General features: G+C 44.8%; 2 protein-coding genes across 2 annotated transcripts; one reads left to right on the top strand and one right to left on the bottom strand.

Moving 5' to 3' along the window:
• Positions 1–2,486: 2,486 nt before the first annotated feature.
• On the bottom strand, positions 2,487–11,375 carry p2rx2 (purinergic receptor P2X, ligand-gated ion channel, 2). The gene is made up of 12 exons (XM_035380138.1): positions 10,306–11,375; positions 8,476–8,611; positions 8,076–8,147; positions 7,518–7,593; positions 7,162–7,261; positions 6,711–6,791; positions 6,069–6,201; positions 5,625–5,755; positions 5,067–5,157; positions 3,802–3,867; positions 3,618–3,695; positions 2,487–3,118 (listed from the first exon to the last, which is right to left on the bottom strand). The coding sequence occupies exons 1-12, from the start codon at positions 10,443–10,445 to the stop codon at positions 3,011–3,013; spliced, it is 1,212 nt and encodes a 403-aa protein (XP_035236029.1). The 5' UTR covers positions 10,446–11,375; the 3' UTR covers positions 2,487–3,010.
• Positions 11,376–11,459: 84 nt separating this feature from the next.
• On the top strand, positions 11,460–23,199 carry pes (pescadillo). Its single transcript, XM_035380137.1, has 15 exons — positions 11,460–11,622; positions 12,171–12,250; positions 12,429–12,582; positions 13,453–13,562; positions 13,864–14,035; positions 14,234–14,323; positions 16,449–16,565; positions 17,008–17,085; positions 17,623–17,712; positions 19,201–19,331; positions 19,923–20,048; positions 21,316–21,500; positions 21,806–21,960; positions 22,060–22,227; positions 22,629–23,199. Exons 1-15 carry the CDS (start codon positions 11,599–11,601, stop codon positions 22,710–22,712), a joined length of 1,764 nt encoding a protein of 587 aa, XP_035236028.1. The 5' UTR covers positions 11,460–11,598; the 3' UTR covers positions 22,713–23,199.
• Positions 23,200–24,490: the final 1,291 nt, after the last annotated feature.

The following is a 24,490-nucleotide window of genomic DNA, read 5'->3' on the forward strand; positions in this document are numbered from 1 at the left end:
GAGAATGCCTAGGAGCAGCGGTACCAACACTTTCAAAATACTCCTGCATGGAGGGAAAGGACATGAAGATTTTTGCCAAAAAAATTCAGGTTTATATTTCCAGGGGTTTTTTTTTTCTTCCCCCCCACTACTTCACCATTTGTTGGAAAATGTACACACATTATTCCTGTTTTGAGGCATTGTGATATATCGGCACTGGGTGCAAAATGATTATATTTTCTCCAAGATGTAGATGTAGATTTGCAATGCATACAGTAATTAAAGTATATTCAATTTCTGTAAAGTCATGCAGCCAGATACACTCAGGGACTGTTAAGATGCCTGTGGTAAGTGTGGGTTTGGGGAATTGAAAGTACCTACTGCAGCCTTCCTGTTTACATTGTCTTTCCGTTACCTCTCACGCAAGCATCCTACCCAGTGGTGTCGCGAATGTTCTACTAATGCAACTGGTCATGGAAGGATATCTATAGCTACAATAAGCGACTAAAACAAAAGTAATGGCAACTTGATGGTTCTTAATAGCCACAATAATAATCTCAAAGTAACCGGCATCTGTCACAGTTCAATAGCCACCGAATGGACAACACAAGGATGACACAACTGCCAATAGATTTAATTAACTTTTGTATAAATGCATTAAAACCCATCGGTATAATAAAGCATGTCATCTGCGCTACTCAAATTGCACGTTAAGTGTCATTTAAATGAACACGTAAATATCTCAAATGCGATTGGCTGGCATCTGGAGCAAAGTGGACGCCCGTCGTTGTCGTTGGGGGGGGGGAAACATTTGGGGAAATACAACTTTCCTGTGGCTCTTCAAGATTTATAGGCTATACAGGGTGAGGCTGAGTCACTCCCTGCTGTGACTGATTATAAGAAATGCATCCTCATTGGCCCTTTTTACCCACGCCCGTGTAAGATTTATCCAACTGGATACAGCGTTCCATATTAGCGTGTCGAACCCTCCTGTCCCGCCTAAGACTTAAACTATGGTCGCTGTGGCCTTAGGTGCCCTATGTGGTGAGCCCCTCTATCCTAAACGTCTAAGTGTGAACAGACCTGCTGCCACAGCTGTCCTGTCCTAGTTTTGGCTTTTAGGCCAGACTGTATATGTGTCCCGATCCACTAAAATTGTGCATGCCATTACACCTTTGCAATATAGCCAGATTCCCATCATTTTCTTGACATTGCAACAAAGTTGTCATTTTCGTTTTTTTCGTTTTTATTTCACTCCCGGTGAAGGTTCAGGACAAGCTTACATGTTCAAACCGTTCACTGGTATTGTATTTAAAAAAAAATGTTCCAGCGTAGAGGAACAAAAGACTCACGGTAATGCACAAGATTTATTCACATTCTGCATAATGAAATTGAAACCACTAAAAGACTTTTTGAAATATGGCGGAAATTGATTTGCTGCAGTGTTTTGAAAGTGTTTGCAAGAACTGCATTGTGATTGCTTGTGCTGTAGAAGTCTTATAGAGTACACGTCATAAATGGTTGTCAGAGCCTCATATAAAATGTACGCATTCAAACTTCTAAAACCACTGACATTGAAATCAAAGACATTGTATGAATTGGCTGTTTTTATTAAAACAATCTGTTTAGCCGTTGCAGAAAATCATACTTCTCCCATGATGCCAAAATCGTTTAACAGCTTTGCACTCTTGCTAGGATTACTGAAGTACTGCCCAGTGCATATGACAATGCGTTAAGCTATGGTCAATTTAAAGCCATTTAGCATCACATTACCGGTAAAATGTGCCTCTCATTAAGTGCATTTCAGATAAACCCTTAGGGGGCTTTCCTGAGATTCACCACAGAACAACTTGAAATGTCAAATGTCACTGAAGTGTCAATCCTCAATTTTTTCATATTAAAGAATGGCATATTTAATACCTTTCCATGCTGGCTTTTTTGTCATAATATCCATTAACAATATTTTTGCATTCTGTAGGCCTACTTGCCCCTCTATATAATATTTTCTATTGGTGCGACAGTCCCAGAAAAAAAGTATTGAAATGTGGTGATGCACGCACAGGAACTTTAGAGTTGAATGCAAAAGAGCGAGTGCCTATATATAGCTATTTAGGCCATTGCAGCAGACTTGATGTTTTTCTAACTACTTTAAGTAAAAGATGTTTGATGGGTTTATATTTCACTAATCAAGATAATGGCTAACCCCCTCCAGTTGTGGCATCTGCTTGCATCATACTTACAGTGACACCCAATGTTGGCTCCCTTATTTGTTGTGGTCGATGTCTCTAACAGTAAAATGTATCTAATGTAACCACTTCCTGTTGACACTTTTTAAAAATGAAGTTTGAAAAGTTGCTCAATATTACCATGTCGGACAGCATTGCTGACCATCTTTAGACAGTCTTTGTTCTCCAAAATACACTAGCACTGGATTATCTTCTAAGTAAATTAAACACTGAAAGCGTTACAGTACACCCAAAAGCAAACCATGCCACTTTGTTTGGGGAGGGGGGGGGGTATAGCTTCATTTCAAAAGGAACTCTGGGATTTGGAGCATGAAAACAAACTTGTGACCGCCAGTCACCAAAGATGTCGTCAAACCCACCCAAACTGAAAAATTAAGGATTGACATTTTAAATGGCCTTGCAGCACGGGGAACTGTTTGAAACGGTTTGCATGTATTTTTTTTTTGCAGATGCAATAAAGGCTTCTGTAAGGCTTCCTTCAGCCTCTCGGTTAGTCACACAGCACTGCCTTAAGGGGGGGATATTTATCCAAAGTGAGCACTTGAAGTGGGCTTTCTGTTCTCTGGCCCCTCAGGGGCTAGATTTACCCCCCCCCCCCACCCCACCCCGCAGAGTCACACGTCTGAAGGCTTCATAATGCCCCTGTTGCCCACTTCCGTGGAACCAGCATGGTGACGTAAACTCCAGTGACAAACGCAGTACTGTCCGTGCCCTCTCCCACTGTTTGGAGTGCCCCCGCCTCTTGCCTCAGATCTCTGTGTGGGGGGTGGTGGGGTGGGGCGGGGTCAAAGTGGCACGCCATCAGACAGGTCCGAATGGGTGGAGCCATAGGTCGTGATGGTGAGCTCGGTCGCCGTCGTCGGAATGGTCCCCTCGATTTTGTCTTGAGAAATCTCAGAGAACAGAGATCAACGCCAAATTACTCAGTTTATCCACAAAAGGCAGCATCTTAAAAATTGCTCAATCTAAGTGTTTTTGTCATCATGGGTGTATGTCATTGTTTGCTGTATCCCAGGAATGAGTGACCTTGGCCATATCTTCTATGCTGTACCCCTGGACAAGGTGTGTAACCTTTACTCCTTCAAATAAAAATGGACTAGTGGCAGCAAACCATGATTCAAACTTAAAATAACTTGGTGGAATTGTGTGATGGCATACCATTTCCTTTACTCAATCCAGCAAAAGTATCGTTCTGTTTTGTAGATCATAATATCAGGACCGGAACACATAGTATAAAGTTGGTAAACTACAATTATAGGTTAACAAAAAAAAAGGATTCAAGTGTATGCTTCTTTTTATAAGCATTTTAAAAGCAAAATACTCATATGATTCAATAGGCAGTATTCGAGAATAAAGTTAACCAGCTAATACATTTGAAATGATGCCACTTACTTCATCAAACATCTTCTGACTGTAGATCTCATTCTTGTCAATGAAGGTCAGCAGGACCCAGTCACAAATCATAGAGCACTATAAACAAAAAACACATGGAAAGAAGGAGTGAAAATACGGCAAGCTCAAATTTCAAGTTGTTGGCAAATTCATACATCATATCGGGCAAAACTTGATAACTTACAATTCCCACGGATGATATGGCTGCCACCATGTTGATGATGGTCGGAATGATAGCAAATTTCCCAGCCTGCAATGGACCACAAGTCAGTATTCTGGAACATTTGTTTTTTGTGCATATCCCAGGTGATGAATGCTGACTGTAAATTTTACGTGCTATCCTGTTCATATCATTAGCATGAGGAAACAACTATGAACAAATACAGATAAGAAAATAATGAATTCCGAATTGTTCATGGAAATGTTCTTACACACAGTTTACGATCAGATGTGATTGTACACGTTTCCTGAGTGAGGCCCATTGTTGAGGCCCATTGTATTTATCTGTATATGTACGGGTACCCTAGCTACATGGCTTGATCCTCTGCAGGGAGAGAAGGATTATACCTACACCGACATCTATGCTGCCATCCTGCGCAGTTTGGAAGTAACACTTCCTTTTCATTTCAGCATCTAGCTGGCGATTTTATCCGGAGCGATTTGCGCAGATTACATCCGTGCATATAATCCATTTAAGCCGCTGGATCTTTACTGAGGCACTTCAAGGCTAAGTACCCTGGTCAAGAGTGCCATGGCCAATGCCTGAGGTGGCAACCACCTCCACAGCTTTTTGGCTACGAGCTTAGTTCCGTAACCATTACAATGCCCCCTTGCCCCCCCCCTCAGGAAAAGAAAGTGTCTGAAGCCATATTCTGACAGGACTAGTTTTACTCGAAGATGACCTGTAATTGAAATTATTACTCCTGTGATTTTATGGCATGTCAGTCATTTTTTCCTGGCTGCAAAGTTAATTTCCCAGACTGAATTACCTACTGTTTACTGGGGGAGGGGAAGTAGGTAGCCAAGGTCCTCTGGTAATTCTAGTCCCGTGTGAATAGACATCTCAGTGATTTAAGAATGTAAATTATTTTTGACGCACGTGTCCCCATGTGTAGCATAGCAATGGAGTGCTTAGAGGAGACTCTTTTGAAGTTTTCTTTTTTAGGAAGCCATGTCTTGTACATTGCTGCAAAATGTGCCAGTCTTTTCTTTTTTTTTTTTTTTTGCTATCGGAAGTTTCAATATCTAACATCTGGGAAAAGGTCTATAATTCGGGATGGGGTTACTATGGATTTTATTTATCCCATCAGAATTCTCCTCTGGAATTACCCACACACAAGTAAAAAATACTTTACTGAACCTCCTGGGCTAAAACATATCCCATCAGAATAGGGCTAAATCCTGCTTTGAGTGCTCATATTCGGTGTTGCTGTAGGAGGAACTGCCTACCTCTCCATGGACAATGATATCCAGGCGAATCCCATACGCTCTGATAAGGGTCCGAGACTCTTGTCCATCCCTGCTATAAAACTTGGCATACCTTAGGGAACCGGTTTAAAAACAGAGCAATTAAAACCAGGTCGAAACCAGGGATCTCAAACTCTGGTCCTTTCAATTGGCAGCCAATTGAAGCCTTGGGAATGAGGGGTGAGGATTCCTTAGCCAATCACAGGCTTCAAATAAGCACTCCTGTACTGGAGTTTGATATCCCTGCTGTAAACCAACCCAACCAAATTTTTTGACCCGCTGGTTTAAGCTGAAATCTTCAGCAGGGTGGACTGGTAGGATTTAATCACGTCTTGTTGGAGAAGGTGGACACACCAATGTATGCCAAACAAAACCCTTCTGCCTACTTTTGAGCAGTGTAGCAGTACATGTCTAATGTTGTCTGGTACGATGCCTTGCGTAAACTTCCCAACTGAAATTTTCCAGGTACTGCCAGTGTAAACATACCCCAACCAAGTGTCAGCGAGTCACGACAGAACCTTGGAGTGCGAACGGGCTTACATGTAATTGTAGCCGGAGTCCGGAGAGTTCTTGTACACGTTGAGCCGTCGGAAAGAGTAGATGGGCTTGCATTCGGACGGGTCCAGGTCGAAGTCGCATTTCCAGTTGATGAAGACGCCGATGATCCCTCCCTGGTGGGGGGCACCGTGGAAAATACGTATGTAACGTTTCAGTCGGAAATTGCTAGAAATGCCGCTGTAGAGCTTTTGTAAAATAAGTGTGGTCATTTTAAGACCATTTGAATTGATCCTGCTATTTTGAAATGGGTTTGTAATATTCAATTGTCATCGGGGGGCTGAAATTTTAACCAGGTACATTTGTATCAAATTTCAAATTGATTTCTTAAAAATGATTTTTTTGCAGTGGCCTCAATATACTGCTGTGGCTTCATGTAATAATGTGTTCTGGCTGGTTGGCGAAGAACGTAGCAGAGAGGAGGCGTACCGTGTCGCACAGTTCACTGAATTTTACCCCGGACTGGTCCGCAATGTATCCTAGCCGGAAGTTAGGACAGTCGAGATGCTTCTCATCGTAGGTACACTTGTTCAAATATCTCCTCTTCTTCAGGAGGTTTGTTCTGTGGGGAAAAAAGTACACATTAGTCCCTTGGCATTTCTCAGTCATTGTACAGACAGGTTGCTCACATACACACGTAATAAACTGAAGAATATTTCTTAAAAATGCACAGTTCCTGCAATTCATTCTGCATACCAAATTTCAACCAACTCTCAACTATATGTTTCACAGGAAACTACCATTACCAAAGCAATGATACCTGCCTCTACCCATATTTTGCATATTTCAGTCTATGAAAGTGTTCTTAAAAGTTATTCTGTATGACAATAGACCAAGGTAAAGAGTTTGATTGGTTTTACCAGACATTTATAAATCTACCTTATAACTGCTATGGGCCTGATGAGTGTCTTAGGACACCCTTCATTGGGGGCCATTTTGAACTGCCCATTCAAATGAATTGTTTGACACAAAATTTGATGAATTTCACATTGTGACTATAAGGTTGTCTGCTAATACGCTTCCAGAGTACAATCCTAAGTTTTCCTCTTTTGTGGAAGAGCAGCTTCAGACCTCAGCACTTTGAATTTGGGAAAGTGGATGGAGTTCTTGATGAAGACGGTGAAGTTCTCAGCTACCAGCAGCGGCGGCTCCCTGTAAGAGATTAACTGTTTAGCGGCTTATTAGGTGGTGAGTACTTTAGTGTTTGTGACTTTAAGTGCTATGTATATCATTTGTATTTCATGCGTATGTAAACCACGCAATTATTTCATCATGTTTATTTGCATCTACATCTAGCGGCAACATGAATTTCCTAATTGGTGAAACTGATATAAGTGACATTCTATTTAAGTAGCCTCCTCTTATCTTCTTGTTGCAGTACACAAAATGGCCGTTCATTTACAGGTCTGATTAATCCACAGTGCCTCTGAAAGTGCTCTGGATTGGTTGACGGTGTCATGTGATTGGACCACAGATGGTTTAATGCACAAGCAACCGAGCGCCTCTCTGTCAGCTCCTGTACCGGACAGCTGCAAATTTCTCGATGGGACACCAGGACTTGATCTCACAGGTCTTGCGGATGGACTGGTTGTAATAGGGCACGCAGCGCCCCGTTCTCGGGCCTACAGGAACACACAAAACCGAGGTCACCACACCCGAACACAAAAAAAAACCTTAATTTTTGCACTAAGAAGTTCTTATTTGTTTCTGTTAATCTTATTTTATGGTACTATTCTTAAATTTTCCACATACAATTTCACATTATACACTCTGTGTATCTGTTCACACTAGTGCTCTTTTGAATCAGCTGAAGAATCAAGTAAGTTCTCCAGTTAGTGTCCTGTTGTCCAGCATTTCTTTACGATCCAGCGCTCCTACCGTTGCCGTCGAAGTCAACCTCTCCTGCAACGCAGTCGGAGTCCTTGCCACATCTGGCACTGGGAAGAGATATATCCTGAAAAAAGAAAAGAGTAAAAATGAGCTCCATGGGGCATGGGCCAGCAGCAGACTTCAGAATTCCTCTGAATCCCTGGGAATACTGTGAGAACTCCTGTCCGCCTTGTCAATCATTTCCTTATTCAACAGCGGACTTCGGAATTCCTCTGAATCCCTGGGAATACTGTGAGAATTCCTGTACGCCTTGTCAATCATCATTTCCTTATTTTTTCTTAAATCCTTCCGTACGAAGAAGACCGGTTTCCCTGTCCTAGAGGAAAGACAGAACCTTTTTCATGGCGTTCTACAAGAGCCATTTAATATACAACACAACCAATGAATGCCTTGATTTGATCCTGTTCAACACATCCTCTAGCCCTACGAAAGATAAGAGTTTTGAAGGGAGTTTGGCTGTGGCCCAGCAGAACCAGGCCAGTCCCGGGTGGTGTAGATGGGTGTCTGGGTGTGGACCCTTTGCAGGTTCCTATGTGGGGCTCTCACCTCTGGGCACACCCCCTGTACCTGGTCGTGCGTCACCTCTCTGCGTAGGATGGCGCTGATGACATCACCACCCTGCAAGGAAGGTTAGAGAGGGGGAAAGGAAGTGATCTCATTCTGCACGGTCGTCGACAATCCCTGTGCAACACTGTCAGCCTAAATTCCACAAAGGTTAACCCAACCTGAATTTGATACAGTGCATTAAAAACCTGTGTAATAGACCATAGACCAAATATACGATTCGGTCCATGTAAGGCATGTCACACAACATACAGCATACTGAAGTATTGCCATCATTAGTATTTTAACTGCAATTGTGCTATGTTGTTATTACTTGATCTGATTTACTTTTAAAAAAAACGTAATCTGTTTTAAGAACCCATCTCACAGACTCTCCTCTTACCTCTGATGGTCTGACGTACTCCACCTCATCCTTCACTGAGTCATTCAGCAGTCCTACACCCCTCATCTCGGTGTAGACTGAGCTCTCAGGCCGGGTCTCAATCTCTTGGTAGGCCTTCTGGCTAATGAAGACATACCTGCCGGGGAATTTTACACACGCGCACACACACACACAAACACACGCACGCACGCACGCACACACACACACGCACACACACACACTCTCATCAGACCTGGGTCCTGCTGTGATTTAATTTCACATCGATACATTCATGCTACACTTTGGAATTTAGTAGATACTTTAACCACAGCAAATTACACAGATTCTTTAAAAAAATTTTTTTTTTTTTTTACATACAATCCATTTATACGGCTTTAAGTGGTTAGGTATCTTGCACAAGGGTACAATGGCAGTGCCCCCCAGCAAATGGAATTGAACCAGTAACCTCTGATTTACACAGCACAGTTCCCACACTATTGTACTACACCAAACACACTTTTGAGTGACGATGAGTGGTTCATTGTCTAAAGTGAGAGGAGCCTCAGGGGCTACTAAAATACATCTAAGGATAAATTAATTTGATTTTCAGATAGAGCTACAGTTACATCTCAAAGTGATATTCTGCAGTATAAATTACCTCAGGATGTATTATGGCTATTCATGGAGGAAGTGTTCTGATGTCTAGCTTCTTATTTTAATTTATTTATTTATTTTACCAAATTAGAACCCATTACCCACCCCAGTTGAGGAAGATATATTTTCTTTGATTCTACTAAGACATTTGCAGATGTATGACCAGGAAGGCTTGAAGAATCAAATCGTTTGAACAAAAACCAAAGAACCAGAGAAGCCATACTACAGCCTAATTGGCCCATAACTGCTAGACTGAAGGACTGTATGATTAGAAAATACAATCATATTAACAGCAAGCAATCAGGTTTTTTGTTACAGCATTATGGCCAGTAAAAGCCACAAATAGGGCACTTATTCATTGTCATTTACATAGAGTAAAGATGGAGAGTGGTATTGCCCGTACACACAGTAGACATGGCAAGGACAGTTACAGAAGATGCACACCGGCATGCAGGTCTTAGTAAACAAATGAAAAAACCAATGCTCGCTTTCATGGGGAAAACTACAATATTTTTATTACGGGATTATATGACAGTTTTTGAAAATTCGCCTGTTTTGCAAAGCTCTTTCAGTTTCTAGTAGTCAATTAAGAACTGTCGTAATAAAGTTTGCAATAAGGTTTTATTGCCTTTCAGTCTTTATTTACAGACCATATATACATACATTGCACTAAATTTATACAGCACACTACTATCTACTATAAATGCACAAACTGTTCTCTGTTATTGTATGTACAGTTCGGGGGTCCAATTATTTGACACAATTTCTAATTTCCCTCACCATTCAAAGCTGAATTATCAGATACATAATCTATTTCATGTTCCTTTTGTATGCTGCACTTGTGATGACTGATTTGATATGTGTATCACAGAAAACATCCAATTCATCACTCAGCGGGGAACTTTAAGTATACTATACAACATGAGTCGAGGAAATGGCATACATTTCAGTGCCCGTTTTCATGGTTATAAATGACAAATGGTTGACTGCACTAACCACAGGTTAGTGATAAAAGATTTTTCCGCAGACAAGACAATAAAATATGATCATCAGAACAAATACATAACAGAATTTGGGTTTTGATGAGATAAAATAAAAACTAAATTTAAATAAAAAAGAAAAGAAAAAAAGCTTTCAAAATACACTGGAACAATTAGTCCATGGCGAGAGAAACCACTAAGAAAGAAAAATACTTACCATAAGAAATAAGTCATCACCAGAAACTGTACCCCTCTATAAATGATTCCAAGGGTTGTGTTTTTAACAACTATTTTCATTGGCGTCTCATAGTTGCAGAAGCCAAGAAAAAATTCGGTGAGGCAAATTTGAAATCCCATTGTGTTTTTAAAGATATTTAGCCGTTTTGCTGATGATCCGAGCCTCCTCTTTCCTGAAGTCACTGTTCACTCACCGACTGAGCGTCTCCGACTGTGCCCTGTCTTGTGAGTCTAGATTTGCATGTTGATAGGACTTCCCTCTGGTGTGATGCTACCGTGATGCTACTTCAGAAGTGGAGGTGGTCCAAATCAGTGTAGTCTCACCAGTTCGATGAAAGGTCTTTATACACATCCCGTCTGCGTGCCTTTCAGGTTGACGACCCTAGGAATGTACAGACTGTACGCGCTGTATAAGAAAGACATTACGAAGACCAGAATATGCGCAGCCTGAATTCAGACTGGCTGAAGAGGAAGCGTCCACAACAAACATCATTAACGAGGAATGTGCATCATTTTACATTTCCCCTTGCACACACCAACAAATTACGAGTTGCTGCGCTTTTTTTACGGTGTGGTTTGCATTCAACAACCGTTTCGCACTCTAATTGCTCATTGCCTTGCAGTGTGGCTTCTGTGTCGTCGATGGCACATTAATATTTTAGTTTGCTTAAAGTTGCTGAGCTCTTTGTGGTCTTTGTATTTGTAGTTCAGAATACAGCTATCGTCTGTGACTCATCCCTTGTGCATAACAGTACAATATGACATTTACCACCACAAAAATGGAATTGAATCTCTACAAAATCCATGTCTGCAAAACATCAAGTATTGTGGATTCACATTATTATGCTAGGGTTAAATTTCAACAAAATACATAAGTGCCTAAATAAATTAACTGGGAAAAAAATCACTTTTTCTCCATTCCTCGTTAGCACCATCCCTGGTGAAAATTATATTATTATTGCAAAATGCAAATCTTGAACGAAAGTTCAAATTTGACCAGATTGCCGTTTAATATTGTTTTAGTTATGCTGATTTAAATAGTATATTTAAACAATATCCCGAGAACGTCTTGTAATTTTCTGATATAATCCAAAATCATCTTTCATGATTTTCCTCCCCAGGCATATCCACGGACAGCCTGTTACTGCCATAGGTCCTTGAAGCATACTTCTACACGTGTGTCAGCCTGTGATAGCTATGTGTTGGTAGGGCAGTGTTACTCGTATATGTGTGCGGTTTCGTGAAATATCTTAAGAGTTTAACCAAAATAACAATGGGAGGTCTTCAGAAGAAGAAGGTAAATGTTGATAAATATTTAATACATACGAGGAACAAGATGTAGCTAGCAGTAGTGTAACCAGTCCGAAGTTGAACTAATTTGTCGAACGATAGGCCAGTACAGCTAGCTAGAGGATGGGGTGCTATTTATTTAGCTAACAGCTAAACACGGTAGTTTTTTCTTGGATTATGTAATTATTCTGTCTAACTAGTTGTATTTCTGTACACCTTAACGTTTGACGTTGATACGAGCGCCATATATACGTTTTGTAAAGCTAACGATGCGTCGATAATTTGCAAAGTGTACTTAGCTAGCTAGCTGCCTAGCTGACGTTAAATCGCCAGATCGGGCAAGCTGGACAGCTAACAGTTAGCTACCGCGGAGCAATCTCAGCGACATTATCAGCAAGGATATTCCACTGTGACAAGTTTTTTCAGAAAGCTTTCAAAAATGAAGCTATGAAACTCTCAGGTTCAATATTGTCACTCCCTGCTATTGTGGCCAACTATGTGCAGCACTACTGAGCTGTCCATCTTACGTTAAATTGTCTATTCTCCCCCAACAAGTATGAGAGGGGATCCGCTGCTAACTACATCACCAGGAACAAAGCTCGCAAGAAGCTACAACTGAGTTTAGCCGATTTCAGGTAAGAACGCCCCCGTTGGTTTACTTTATTCTTTACTGGTGTATTGAAAGGCGAATTCGACCACCGTTCAATTTGTGAAATGTGTTCTCGGTGTACTGTATATCGACACAAAAGTCCTTCTACGAGTCGCTAAAATGCAGTGTATTTTCCCTTGTTAAATATGCTCTCCTGTCTGCAGACGCCTCTGCATTTTGAAAGGAATTTACCCCCACGAACCGAAACACAAGAAGGTGGTCAACAAGGGATCCACCGCTCCACGCACCTTCTACTTGCTCAAAGACATCCGCTTCCTTCTACACGAGCCAATCGTCGGGAAGTTCAGACAGTACAAGGCATGGAAAAAATCTGTCTCACTCTGCATCTCATTGCATATCTCTTTCAGTCTTAAGTAGACGGAAGCTAGGAACCCTTACCCAGAGAGCAGATCTTTTTCAAAGCACATTTAATCTGCACATTTAATTGAATTTCCAAGTCATTAGAAAAACACACATTGTTCCTGTTTTCATAAATATAACATAGTGCCCAGTACAGTTTGCCTAATTCAATTTATACTGTAATTGCAGTTAAATCAACTCCGTTATGCTCATTTTGAAATGCTTTTTATTTCTGTTGTTTTCTGGTGCAATTGCTACCACACACTCTCCATAGATTAATCTGGTCTGGAATAGCATGTCCTAGTGACCAGTATTTTTATCCAAGGAGCACAATGCATCCCAGTTAGTTGATGAACTCCTAAATAATTTTTCCAGTTAGCACACATCGGTTTTCAGGAACAAATGGTCTTGAAATAGGAGCGCTGTAGGGCCCTGTTGGTGTGAAAGTAGACACGCTGATACATTTAAATGTATTACTGCAGGAATTCAGGGGATTTCATATAATTTACTTAACAGTGCATCATGAATTGAAAATGGAGAGAATTGGTAACCGCAGAGATGGCATTTGATGATTCTGATTAGAGTATTGTATGGAATTATTCTTCTCTCTTTGCATCACTATGTACTGTATTTTTTTTTTTTTTTAAACAATCTGCTGTGCAGCAGGTTGGACCAGTGATCCCTCTGACATCACAGTACAAGGCCCAATAGAAAGAAAGTGCACGCTTGAATGAACTTGAGCCCTGGTGAACAGTGGGAAATGAGTGGACAGACTTGGTTTTGGCACAGACAGACGGTGACAGTTTGCTTCTGCCCTGTCTGTGGTAGGTGTTTGTGCGTAAGCTGCGAAAGGCCTACGGAAAAGCGGAATGGACAAACGTACAGAGACTGAGGGAAAACAAGCCTGGCTACAAGCTGGATCACATCATCAAGGAGAGGTGAGGCCGGACGCTGCACCGCCCGTGAACAGCAGGGGGAGCTCTCGTTCCTCGTGCTTGTTTCTCAACGAACTCGAGATTCGAAGTCAGTGTTCTAGAACTCCACTGCTTTCAAGTTACCAGTAGTGATTTGCTACATCAGCATCAGAATGTTCAGTCAGGAACGTTCTAATCGCTAATTTGCGCTCTTGCGCCATAACGGGCTAATGTGCGTGGCCACCCGGTCCATATTGTCGTGGCTTTCTGCAGAATTGCTAAACTGACGTGCGTTTGCGTCTCTGTGCGTGTGTGTGCGCGCTAGGTACCCGACGTTCATCGACGCCCTCCGCGACATCGACGACTCCCTCTCCATGTGCTTCTTGTTCTCCACCTTCGCCCGTACGGGGAAGTGCCACGTGCAGACCATCCAGCTGTGTCGCCGCCTATCTGTGGAGTGGATGAACTACATCATAACATCCCGTTCTCTGAGGAAGGTAAGAGCAAACTCTGTCTACCAGTCGTAAGAGGGTTGTTTGACCATGTTATTTACAGTGAACAGCTCGAGTATTCATTACCAGTTTCAGCCAGTTATTTACACCTGCATTGCGTTTGAGATTGTATTTGCATTGTAATCATATTGGACCAGATCATTAAGCAATGTGTACATTTAACATTATCCGTTTCCCTGTCAGGTTTTCCTGTCCATCAAGGGGATTTACTACCAGGCAGAAGTCCTTGGACAGCCTATTACATGGCTGGTGCCCTATCAGTTTGCCCACAATGTAAGTACTGTTTGACAGCTGCTCACACATGAAAACTGCTTTTGTGGTTTTGTGGCATGTGCTGAATTAATCTACTCCGAGTAGCCTTTCCATCAGACCTCTTCTCTCCGAGCTGGTGCGACACATAGTGCGTTGTGCTGTGTGAAATATTTCTGAGGGTTGGTAGTTTTAAAACATGCACTGAACTGCCCTTGCAAATAACTTTTTTTTTTCTCCTCAAACAAGGGAGGCACACCCACCATTCATATATTTTCCCTTGTTCAGAGAGCCGAATGGTTGGGAAAGGGGTAAGAGGTCAGAAGGTGGCGGGAGGGGGGCAGCCTTTTAAAAAGTATCAATTAATGTCTATATCGGCAAAGTATAAACTATAACTGTCACTGTTTGAGAGTTGTCTGTGGACTCGTCTCGTCACAGCAAATGTTTTTAGCAGGTTTTATCGGTTACGGAGTTTACTGTCCACCTTTTCTCAGTTAGCCTGTGACAGAAAATTGATTTGTCCAATCCCTTTGTCTGAAACGGACACAGAAATTCTGTTTGCTGAAGATAAAGAGTTGACTTCATGGAGATAGTAGTGTGACGATGTCATGTTTGAGGTACTTGCTGGGTTCATGGGCTTCTGTATTAATGGTTAACATGATTTAACAAAAGCATCGTTTGATGTAAACCGGAGTCATTTCTCAAGCAAAAGATGCCTAATCTCAAAAAAATCAGTAGGTGGTCATGCTTAATGTTTAATTCAACTCACTTTCCCGTGTGGAACAAGCCAAATAAAAAAATAAAAAATAATCGTTTTGAGAAGCATTATTATCGAAAAGTTCTGAATGTTATTAGTCCATATGGCCCTCTGATGGGGTAATCAGGGCTTGAAAACTATTTTTCGAGCAGAATTTGAATTTTAACATTGACTTTTGTTCCTCCTGCAACATATAATGTTCCTGAACTGGTTATGACAGAGAAAAAAAGTTCATTTTGGTCCTTTTCTCTCTCCTCACAAGCATTAAAGCCAGCCTAAAGCAAAACCCATTATATTTGTGATTTTGTTTCCAAAAATAATAATACACAGGTAAAGTGAATTTATTTTTCAGTTGTGCTGTTGTCATTCTACGAGATGTAAATGGCCTTTTGACTGTTGTATTATTATTAATAAACAGTCTCTACATGAAGCCCCCCCCCCCCCCCACTCCATCACCACCCGCCCCGGGTTTTAGAAAAAAAAACCCCACATTATACGGATGACGAAATGCGCAATGTCACCACTGCATTACGACTGAATAGCTTGGCGCTGACCCAACACCGTGAGGAAAATAACCTCGTTAGGATCGTTATGATCCTGGGAAATGGCGGGGGAAAGTCCCGTCGCAAGACCCGCTACTCTGACGTCGCTGACGGCGGCGCGAGCAAACAGTCGGATCGTACTCATAAGCGGAATTTACGACGTGTAGGTTAGCAACCGCTAGCGAGGTAATTGAAACGTGGGCTTTGTAAACCGCACGGGCCGCATCCGGCAGGCGACTTGAGCATAAACTGAGGGGCAACGGCAACGACAGCGTCATCCGCACCGAGAGATAAGGATCGGCCTCGTTTGCGCTGGAAAATCCACCGAGAGCTTGGTTAGCGCAGTAGCCCGACATTAAAAAAAATGAAATGATGTCACCCGGCTTTACCGCGTTCTCAGTCGAGCAGCCGTGTGGCGGCTAGCTAACGAGCACCTTAAAAAATGTTTTATGAAGCAGTGCTGTAGATGGCCATTTTGACACTTTTTTTTTTTTTGATGCAAGCAGTCTGTGATGTCATGAAAAAAAATGATATATTTATTTATATTTATTTTGGCAGCTGTGTCAGTGGAAATGGAGATGCAATGGGATTGGGGGAAAAAAAAACAGTTACCGAAAACTGTTACCTGAACGTTCACTTAACGTCACTTAACGTGACACAAGCCCTGGGTGTAATTGCACAGACGCGAACATCACTGTCAGTCCTCTATCTGCACAGTACTATTGGATACTGTACCACTATGGATTTGTACTCTGTGTGTTGTGTAAGGGTAGTCTTGGTGTTGTGGGTACTGGATGTCACAAAGGTTCTGGCACCCCATCTTGACGAGGTTCCCCCTTTCCTCTTCCAGCACCCGACAGACGTGGACTACAGAGTAATGGCTACCTTCACGGAGTTCTACACCACACTGCTGGGCTTCGTCAACTTCCGTCTCTACCAGTCTCTCAATCTGCTCTACCCCCCCAAGGTACAGTAGCCAATCTGCTCTACCCCCCCCCCCCCCAAGGTAGCCTTTCACCTTGCAGGCGCTATCGCTCTGTCCTCATTAACCGCTTTCGAAACGACCAGATATTATCTGAATATTTAATATTTAATGGTTTTGCAGGCTGAGTGCGATAAGAGCGAATGTTTTTTGTCAGGCGAGTCTGTGAACGCCCATATTTGCATTGAGGGTCAGGGGGAGGTCAGAGAAAGCATGTGGTCCAGTGGCCATGCCACCTGACCTGCTGTACTTTTGGGATTAAAGGTTTAAGGTTTTAGTGGGGGGGGGGCAGTGTGCAGGGAGGGGGGTCTGAGTGCAGGTGGGAAAGAGGCATAAATTCAAAGAGAACGGGACCCCCTGCAGTATCGTACCATGGCCTTAATGTAACAGTGAAACCCCCTCACCCCAAAACTCCCTCCACCTCCAGCTGGACATCAAGGCCGAGGCGGAGCTGAAGGCCGAGTTCGAGGAAGACTACGCCATGGACTCGGAGAGCTACCTCGAGGTACCGCCATCTCGGCGATGTTCAAATGTCTTCATGTTCGGTCTCAGTGTACTGAGGGCACATTCTTTATTGTCACCCTTTGAAGAGTAGGTTTTCTTGGAATGATTTTTCACATTTCTAAGTCCCGTGTTCTAGAACTCTGTTGCATGCAATTACCAATAGTGATTGTGACATCGGCATTAGAATGTTCAGCTGAGAACATTCTAATTGCATATTTGTGACCTCACTCCTTAGAGGTTAGAATTGGTTGCGAGTTTTAAGGTGGAAAGAAACAGCAGCCGTCCAATGGGTGACTGCCTCAGGTTCTCCCAGGTCAGCGCCACCTGTAGGGTCATGTCCTGGCTGGGAGCATAAATGAGAGGGCCATTGTACCTTGTGCTGTGTTGTGTCTCTGACTTCTTTCAAATCTACCCTTTGAGTTGACGTGAGTGGATGAATCAAGCTGGGGTGGGTAGGTCTGGGCCTCGAGCCTTCCAGACCCCGTTTAGGGGGGCCTGATATGAATGTGATTGGTGACCCCCCCCTCTTGCCTTTCAGAAACTAGCGGCGCTAAGCGCTAGCCTCGCCCGAGTCGTCCCCACGGCCGAGGAGGAGGAAGCACAGCTGGACCAGTTCCCTGCGGAGGGGGTGAGCAGCCCGGTCGCATTTCTCCCTGGGGGGGGGGGGGGGGGCTGGGAATTAAAACAGGAAGTTACCGTTTTGTAGTCCTAAAACCCGCAAGTGAGGTGGCATTTGTGACCCATGGGTTCTCTCGGCAGATTTCCAACGCTTTTTTTTTTTTTTTTTCCTCCCATAAGGATTTCTATTTCGCCAGGAAATAAGGTCTGGGATTAACGCAAGTTTAAGAGAGATTCTCGTTTTGTTCTGCGACATACTAGATTACAGCCCTTTAATATCTGAGCTGTGTAGCACAATCTAGTGTTACAGTGATGACGTTGTTTTGTGTGCCAACCTGGAAGTTTCTTCCGCGATGGTTCCTTGGCCTTTTTTTTTTTTTAACCCCTGCAGGGTTCTCGATTTCTGCAGAAAATTAGGTCGGCGGTTAACATAAGCAGCAGACCTTATTTTGTGAGGAAATCGAGATCTCTGCGGGCCCCAAAAAAGGCACTGGAAATCTGGCCAGAAAAACCAGAGCAGAAGAAACTTCCGGGTTTGGCGTACAAAAAGACCTCATCCCTGTCTGGGTTCCTAAACTGGGATTTGGGGGCCCGTGAAAAAGCCGAGGGGATCGTCTGCTTTGAGGATATCGCGTATCCGTGTTTTTAGATGGCGTATTTCAGACCGTTCAGGCGTTCTCTCACAGACTAGCGTCTGTGCCTTTAACAGTGGATCCAGTCCCTTGCAAGCGGTGCACGGCGATCTTTCATCCCAGTGCTCGTGTTTTATTTGCTCACAAAGTGGGTTTTGATGTTAATCAGTGTGCATGTATAGCCATAAAAATCCCACAGTGGCTTGTTGCAGAATTCCCAAATGGCAGTCTTACTATAAACGGTCTGCTAACAGTCTGCACCACAAAACGCATTCCATATTAGTCCATAGTCCATATTTTAATGTAGGATTCATTAATCAGTCGTTTGCGAAGGAGCGCCGATCGCTTCGGTGCGTTTTAAAGCGGGGAAACTGCAGTGTCATTGTTAGTTTGTAAACATGCCTGGGGGTGTGAAACGCCGGGCAGTCCGCGCTCCCTCTCTCTCCCCAAACGCGTAGCGGTGAGAGAGGAGGTGTCGTATGAGGGAGCGCATCTCCATGGCTTCTGTGCTGAGGTGTTGAAAACATAATGATGAAACCCTGGTGGATTCCCTCCAGTCTCAGCTGGAATGCGCCTCTCTGTCTCCCTTCCTCTCTCTCTCCCTCCCTCTTCCTTCTCCCTCTCTCTCTCTCCCTCCCTCTTCCTTCTCCCTCTCTCTCTCTCCATCCCTCTACCTCCCTCTGCTTCCCTCCCTATCTCTCCCTCTCCTCTCTTTCCCTCCCTCTCTTCTCTTTCTCGCTCTCTCGCACTCTCCTCTTCCTCTCTCTTTCTCCCTCCCTCTGCCTTCTCCATCTCTCTCTTTCTCTCCATCTCTCTCTCTCTCTCTCACTCCCTCTCTCACTCTCTCTCACTCTCTCTCTCTCCAGGAGGACGCAGAAGTGCTGGAGGCCAGGGAGAAGCTGCAGAAAGAGCAGGACGCTCAGAAGAAGCTCTTTGAAGGCCTCAAATTCTTCCTCAACAGGGAGGTGCCGAGAGAGCCAATGGCGTTCGTGCTGCGGTGAGGAAACAGAGTGGTCTTTACTTCAGCTGCCATTACATTACATCACGTTACAGTACATTACATCACATTACAGTACATTACAGTACATTACAGTACATTACATCACGTTACATCACATTACATCACATTACATTACACTACGTTACAGTACATTACATCATGTTACATCACATTACATCACATCACATTACGTTATCCAGAGGGACCTGCTGTCACAGAGCGTTACTCTCAGGAACGTGAAATGTGGTATAGCCAAGATGTCAGAGGACTCATCTGTCACACCATACTACAAGACATCAAACCCACTCCAGCCACTGTCAGCCCACGTTGGAAGCTCGTTCAAACTTCTAACTGAAACGCATTCAAACTCTGAACTGAAACGTGTTCAGACTCCTGAATGAAACGCGTTCAAACTCCTAACTGAAACGTGTTTGAATTCCTAACTGAAACGTGTTCAAACTGCTTGCTGATGCTGTCTATCCGCAATCTCCCTTCTCTAAGTAGGGCATTAGACTATGATGTCATCCACGGTTGTTGTGCTGGTCATGAATGGTTTAAGCACTGTGTGTATGTACCTGTCTCCTCCAGGTGTTTTGGGGCACAGGTGTCCTGGGACAAGTCCCTCTGTATCGGAGGTACTTATGATGTCACAGATCAGAGCATCACGCATCAGATTGTTGACAGACCCAACACTGACCAGCAGTACATCAACAGGTGAGACCCAGTCATGTTCAACAGCAGTTGTAGTTCATTCATGGGGCTTCTGAGGGGCTGGTTTGACCCTGTCTGTCGGTCTGGGGCCAGCTCCGTTTCAGTGCAGTCGGTAAAGCTAATGAACTGCAGTTCTGTGGCGATTTCTCAATGAACAAATAGAATTTCAGCTCATCTCTTAAATGGACAGAATTAAAATGGGACTGACCACTATCATGCGGTCCACAGATTTCAGCAGAATGTCAGACGGAACGAATTGTTTATAAAACGCACATTTATATATTTATAAATATCTATTTTTAAAAGAACGTTGCTGGCCAGCCTGCTCTTAATTGAAATGAGGCGCTTTGGCCCCGTCTCTGTTTGACTGTGACATTTAGTCAGGAAAATGGCGAGCATTGTTGTTGTTCCCGTCGTTATGTTATGTTGTTTTACGTTACGTTACGTTACATAGCGTAACCCATCTCAGCCTGTAGGAGAGCAGTATGGGAGTACTGAGCGGGAACAGGACTCAAGGGACCGTCCCCATGGGAACATAGAGACACACATGTCCGCCGTCTGTCCAAACGGGGATGTCAAGGCCTTAAACAACGGCAACGGAACGTTACTTTCAGAGTTACGCTTCTGTGAAATTAAAGGCTAATTATCGGCGGCTTTTCGTCAGAGCGGTTTTACGTCTCGCCTTCGGACGTTGTGGTCGGAGCCGTCCGTCCTCGGTGCCATCGCTTGTCCGTATTCTGTCCAGATGTCCGAAAGAACAGTCTGCACCCTTTCCCCGCCAGCATTCCTGCTCTCTCTCTCCCAACCCCCCCCCCCCCCGCACCCCCGACCCCCCCCCCCTCGGAGCCGGCACGGACCCACAATGCCCTCTTTCAGGGGTACGGGGCTCGGAGGCCCCCCGTCTCCCGCTGTATCCTGTGGGCGGGGCTGGAGTCACGCATGCCATTGTTCTCTGCCACGAACCCAGTCTTTCCACCGCTGAAGGACGAATGAACTTACTACAAATTATATAACTATTTTAAGCTTTAATTTGGACGTTTTCTCTTTGAGTTATTTCGATGGATGAATGTATTAGAGGTCGGCCGTTACCCTCGGGCCTGCAGTAAAACACCCCCCCCCACCCCCCAATGGAGATGCGAAAGGGGGAAGGCTTTGCGTGATGCACACCTGCTGTGTTGTGAAAGGGGGGAAGGCTTTTGGTGTCGCACACCTGCTCTGTTGTGAAAGGGGGAAGGGTTTGGGTGACGGACACCTGCTCTGATCCTCACAGGTATTACGTGCAGCCGCAGTGGGTGTTCGACTCGGTCAACGGCAAGCTGCTCCTGCCGGTGGTGGACTACTTCCCGGGCGTGGTGCTGCCCCCGCACCTGTCCCCCTTCGTGGAGGAGAAGGACGGGGACTACGTCCCGCCGGAGAAGCTCAAACTGATGGCCCTGCAGCGCGGGGAGCGGCCAGGTAAGACCCCCCCCCCCCCCCGAGCTCCACCCCTTCCTGGAGTCATGTGGTCATCGGGAGTGAAAAATGATTGGGTACGGCCTTCTGCTGCATGACTGCCGCAAAGTTAAATGCGGTGACTCCCTTGGCGTTTATGATCAAGGTGCTACAACATTTTGTAGTTATGCTACTGTGAAAAGTGTTTTTATTGGCAAGAAAGTTCATACTTGTGATATACTTCAGTGTGCTTCATTCCTGTAAGATTTGCTTTGAGTGACAGGGGTGTGGAGGGCATAGTTTGAAAACTAAAATTGATCCACTTCCAGAAAGAGAAGAGGAGGAGGAAGATGATGAGGAAGAAGAAGAGGATGACGAGGATGATGATGAGGAAGAAGGAGAGGAGGAAGAGGAGATGGATGATGAAGAGCTGGCTGATGAGAAGAACCTGAAGGCGATGGAGAGGCAGAGGTCTCAGGGCAAGGTGGGTGGAGTTTGGCGGCTTCTCAGAGCCACTTGGCGGGAAAATGAACCAATCAGGTTTTCTTAACGTGTGCACTGATAAACGATGATGTCATTGCAGGCTCTGTCGGTGAAGGTGACCCCAGGCAAGGCCAAGTTGGAGAACAGGATGCGGACCGAGCAGGAGGAGAAGGCAGAGGAGAAACGTCTGGCCATCATGATGATGAAGAAGAAAGAGAAGTACCTTTACGACAAGATCATGTTTGGCAAGAAGAGGAAGGTCAGAGAGGTAAGTCTGGCCTTTTCGGTCCTGAATCTCCTTGGAGCTGTACGACAGCAGTGGGGGGGGGAATTCTTGGGGCTCTGCTAAAAAAAAAAAAAAAAAACTCCATAGATTTGTGTGGAGGAATACTAAGAAGAGGCCACTTTGGTTGGTTTTTGGGAAACCTTTTGGGATGTCGTGTACAGCAGGTTTATCTTCAGTTCTGCTCAAACTACCTTCTTGCTACTGAATGACGGTAACTGTCAATGGGGTAAAAAATACTCGGCAGTGGAAAAACCGCTAAACCGTTAAAAATATAAAATAGCCATTTGAGGCTAAATGACCTTCAAGTGGTCAGTGTGTGTTCAAACCCAGTCAAGCTCAATACCTTCTCTATTCATTAACCAGTCTCTCTTTCACCCCTGCAGGCAAACAAGCTGGCCGCCAAGCGAAAAGCTCACGAAGACGCCACGAAGGCTGACAAGAAGAAGAAGAAGGCCAAAAAACAGTAACCGCCATGGGAGGGAGCCACACCCCCGGCTTGCTCTAGGACTGTATTATTTTATCGATATGAAAATACACTCTCTTTTTTTTAGGAGAGTACAGTCTGCACATGTTCCATGTGAAAGGTTTTTATTGCAGCTTCGAGGATGGTGGAGTGTTGTCCTGTGTGTTTGTGTGTGTGTGAGCACGTGCGTGTGTGTGTGCTTGCACATGCTCTCTGATGGTCCTTGGACACGTCAAGTGTGGAACTGGACGATCAACCATTCTAACAGTGAGCACACAACTCTTCTGGAGTTTTTTTTTTTGGATGTGAAGTGGGAAAGATGCTTTGGGTCCTGATCAGTTTGGGACGTTGGAAAGGACTGTCCATTGGGCATTGAATTTCGGCCAAACCTTAACCGGTCGACCGTCACCCTGTTTTGCTGTAATATATCTGTTTTATGAGCGATTCAGTCTGTGAGAACAGTAATAAAATGAGATGAAGCTGAACCTTGAGCCCTGCTCAATCTGTGTTTTTTATTTGCGCATCTCTTGTCACTGAGGTGACTGCACCCCCGACGAGGCATTTGGCAGGAGCTGCCACACCCAATGAAAACAAGTCGCATCACCGAGCACTCACTCCATCGTTTTAAAACTCCCAATAAAGTTTGATGATAAATGATTAAATTATTTTGCCGTGTGCCTCATAGATTTGTATGAGTAGTTTGTACACAAATAAGTTTGGAACTGTAACAAGTTGCTTACTGTTGCTTCATGTGGTAGAGCTGGAGTCCAGTTCCCCGCGGCTTCAGAATCGCTGAATAATTTATTGACCCCGTGATGCGTTCGCGTTACTCCCTCTGTCACAGAGCGTTCCTGGGACGTACGCTCGCGGGGCAGCGGGCCCACTGTGCCTTGGCATCCGAAAACCAGGGCTCGGTGGGGGGGGGGGGGGGTTGGGTCAGCGGGGGCGGGGTTAAGGTCAGGCATGTGACTGGGGCGGGGCTTGGGGTGCTCTCGCACATCCGTGACGGGGAGGCGGCGTGTCCCGCCTAGCCCCGGGCTGTGCGATTCGGCCTCCGGGGGCGCTGTGTCATGCCCCCCGGTCTCAGTATTCACCCCCCCCCCCCCCATCTACCGCCCCTCCCCCCCCCCCACTCCTCCATGCCCTCTCTGCATTCCGCACATACCCGCCCAGTCCACTGCTCGGCCTGGCACTCTCACACGAGCTCTGTGTCACACAAAAGCGCGAGTGTTGGGACCGGGGAGGGGGGAGGGGGGAGGGCAGCTAGCTGGGACACATGTCACAGCCCCCCCCCCCCCACCTCTCCTCCCGGCCGTAGGGAGGGATCGGGCCGCTCCAGCGACAGCGGGCACATCGGCTCGGACGAGGCCGCTTCAGCTCCAGCTCGTCTCGCGACGCGGAAGCACAGCTCTCGCAGGAAACTGCACGTCTGACCCAGCAGCCTGCCCATCACCGCGCTCTTCTTCACCTTTAACCGTCGTAAACACGCTTTTTATTATCGTTATTCAAAGAAATTTTTACAGATTAACTCCATAAAAAACTCTCGCGAATTGTGTGTCCTGACAGGTGCCCTGATCAGAATTCTAACGTGAAAAGGGGGGGGGGTCATGCACTGTCACTTGCTACAGTCATGCTCTTTGTTTGCGGTGCATTCTGAAACGCACAGCACTTGTTCTTGTCATGCTGGTCACCCACCCCCCCTGTCAGCTCCCCGCTGCCTGCTTCCTCTGATGCGCCTCTCTGTCAATGGCTCTCTGTGCTGGAGCAGAATAAGCCTCTGCC

Source organism: Anguilla anguilla, chromosome 10 (genome assembly GCF_013347855.1).
Source record: "Anguilla anguilla isolate fAngAng1 chromosome 10, fAngAng1.pri, whole genome shotgun sequence".
NCBI lineage: Eukaryota > Metazoa > Chordata > Actinopteri > Anguilliformes > Anguillidae > Anguilla > Anguilla anguilla.

What these genes read in the sequence shown, in the direction of transcription:
- pes (XM_035380137.1), top strand. Translation starts at nt 11,599, where the DNA reads ATGGGAGGTCTTCAGAAGAAGAAG. An exon ending in ACCAGTTCCCTGCGGAGGGG is followed by an intron (nt 17,713 to 19,200) that starts GTGAGCAGCCCG and finishes CTCTCTCTCCAG; the next exon opens with GAGGACGCAGAAGTGCTGGA. An exon ending in AGAAGAGGAAGGTCAGAGAG is followed by an intron (nt 22,228 to 22,628) that starts GTAAGTCTGGCC and finishes TCACCCCTGCAG; the next exon opens with GCAAACAAGCTGGCCGCCAA.
- p2rx2 (XM_035380138.1), bottom strand. Translation starts at nt 10,445, where the DNA reads ATGGGATTTCAAATTTGCCTCACCGAATTTTTTCTTGGCTTCTGCAAC. An exon ending in GGTTGACTTCGACGGCAACG is followed by an intron (nt 7,262 to 7,517) that starts GTAGGAGCGCTG and finishes GTGTTCCTGTAG; the next exon opens with GCCCGAGAACGGGGCGCTGC. An exon ending in GAGAAATTTGCAGCTGTCCG is followed by an intron (nt 6,792 to 7,161) that starts GTACAGGAGCTG and finishes AATCTCTTACAG; the next exon opens with GGAGCCGCCGCTGCTGGTAG.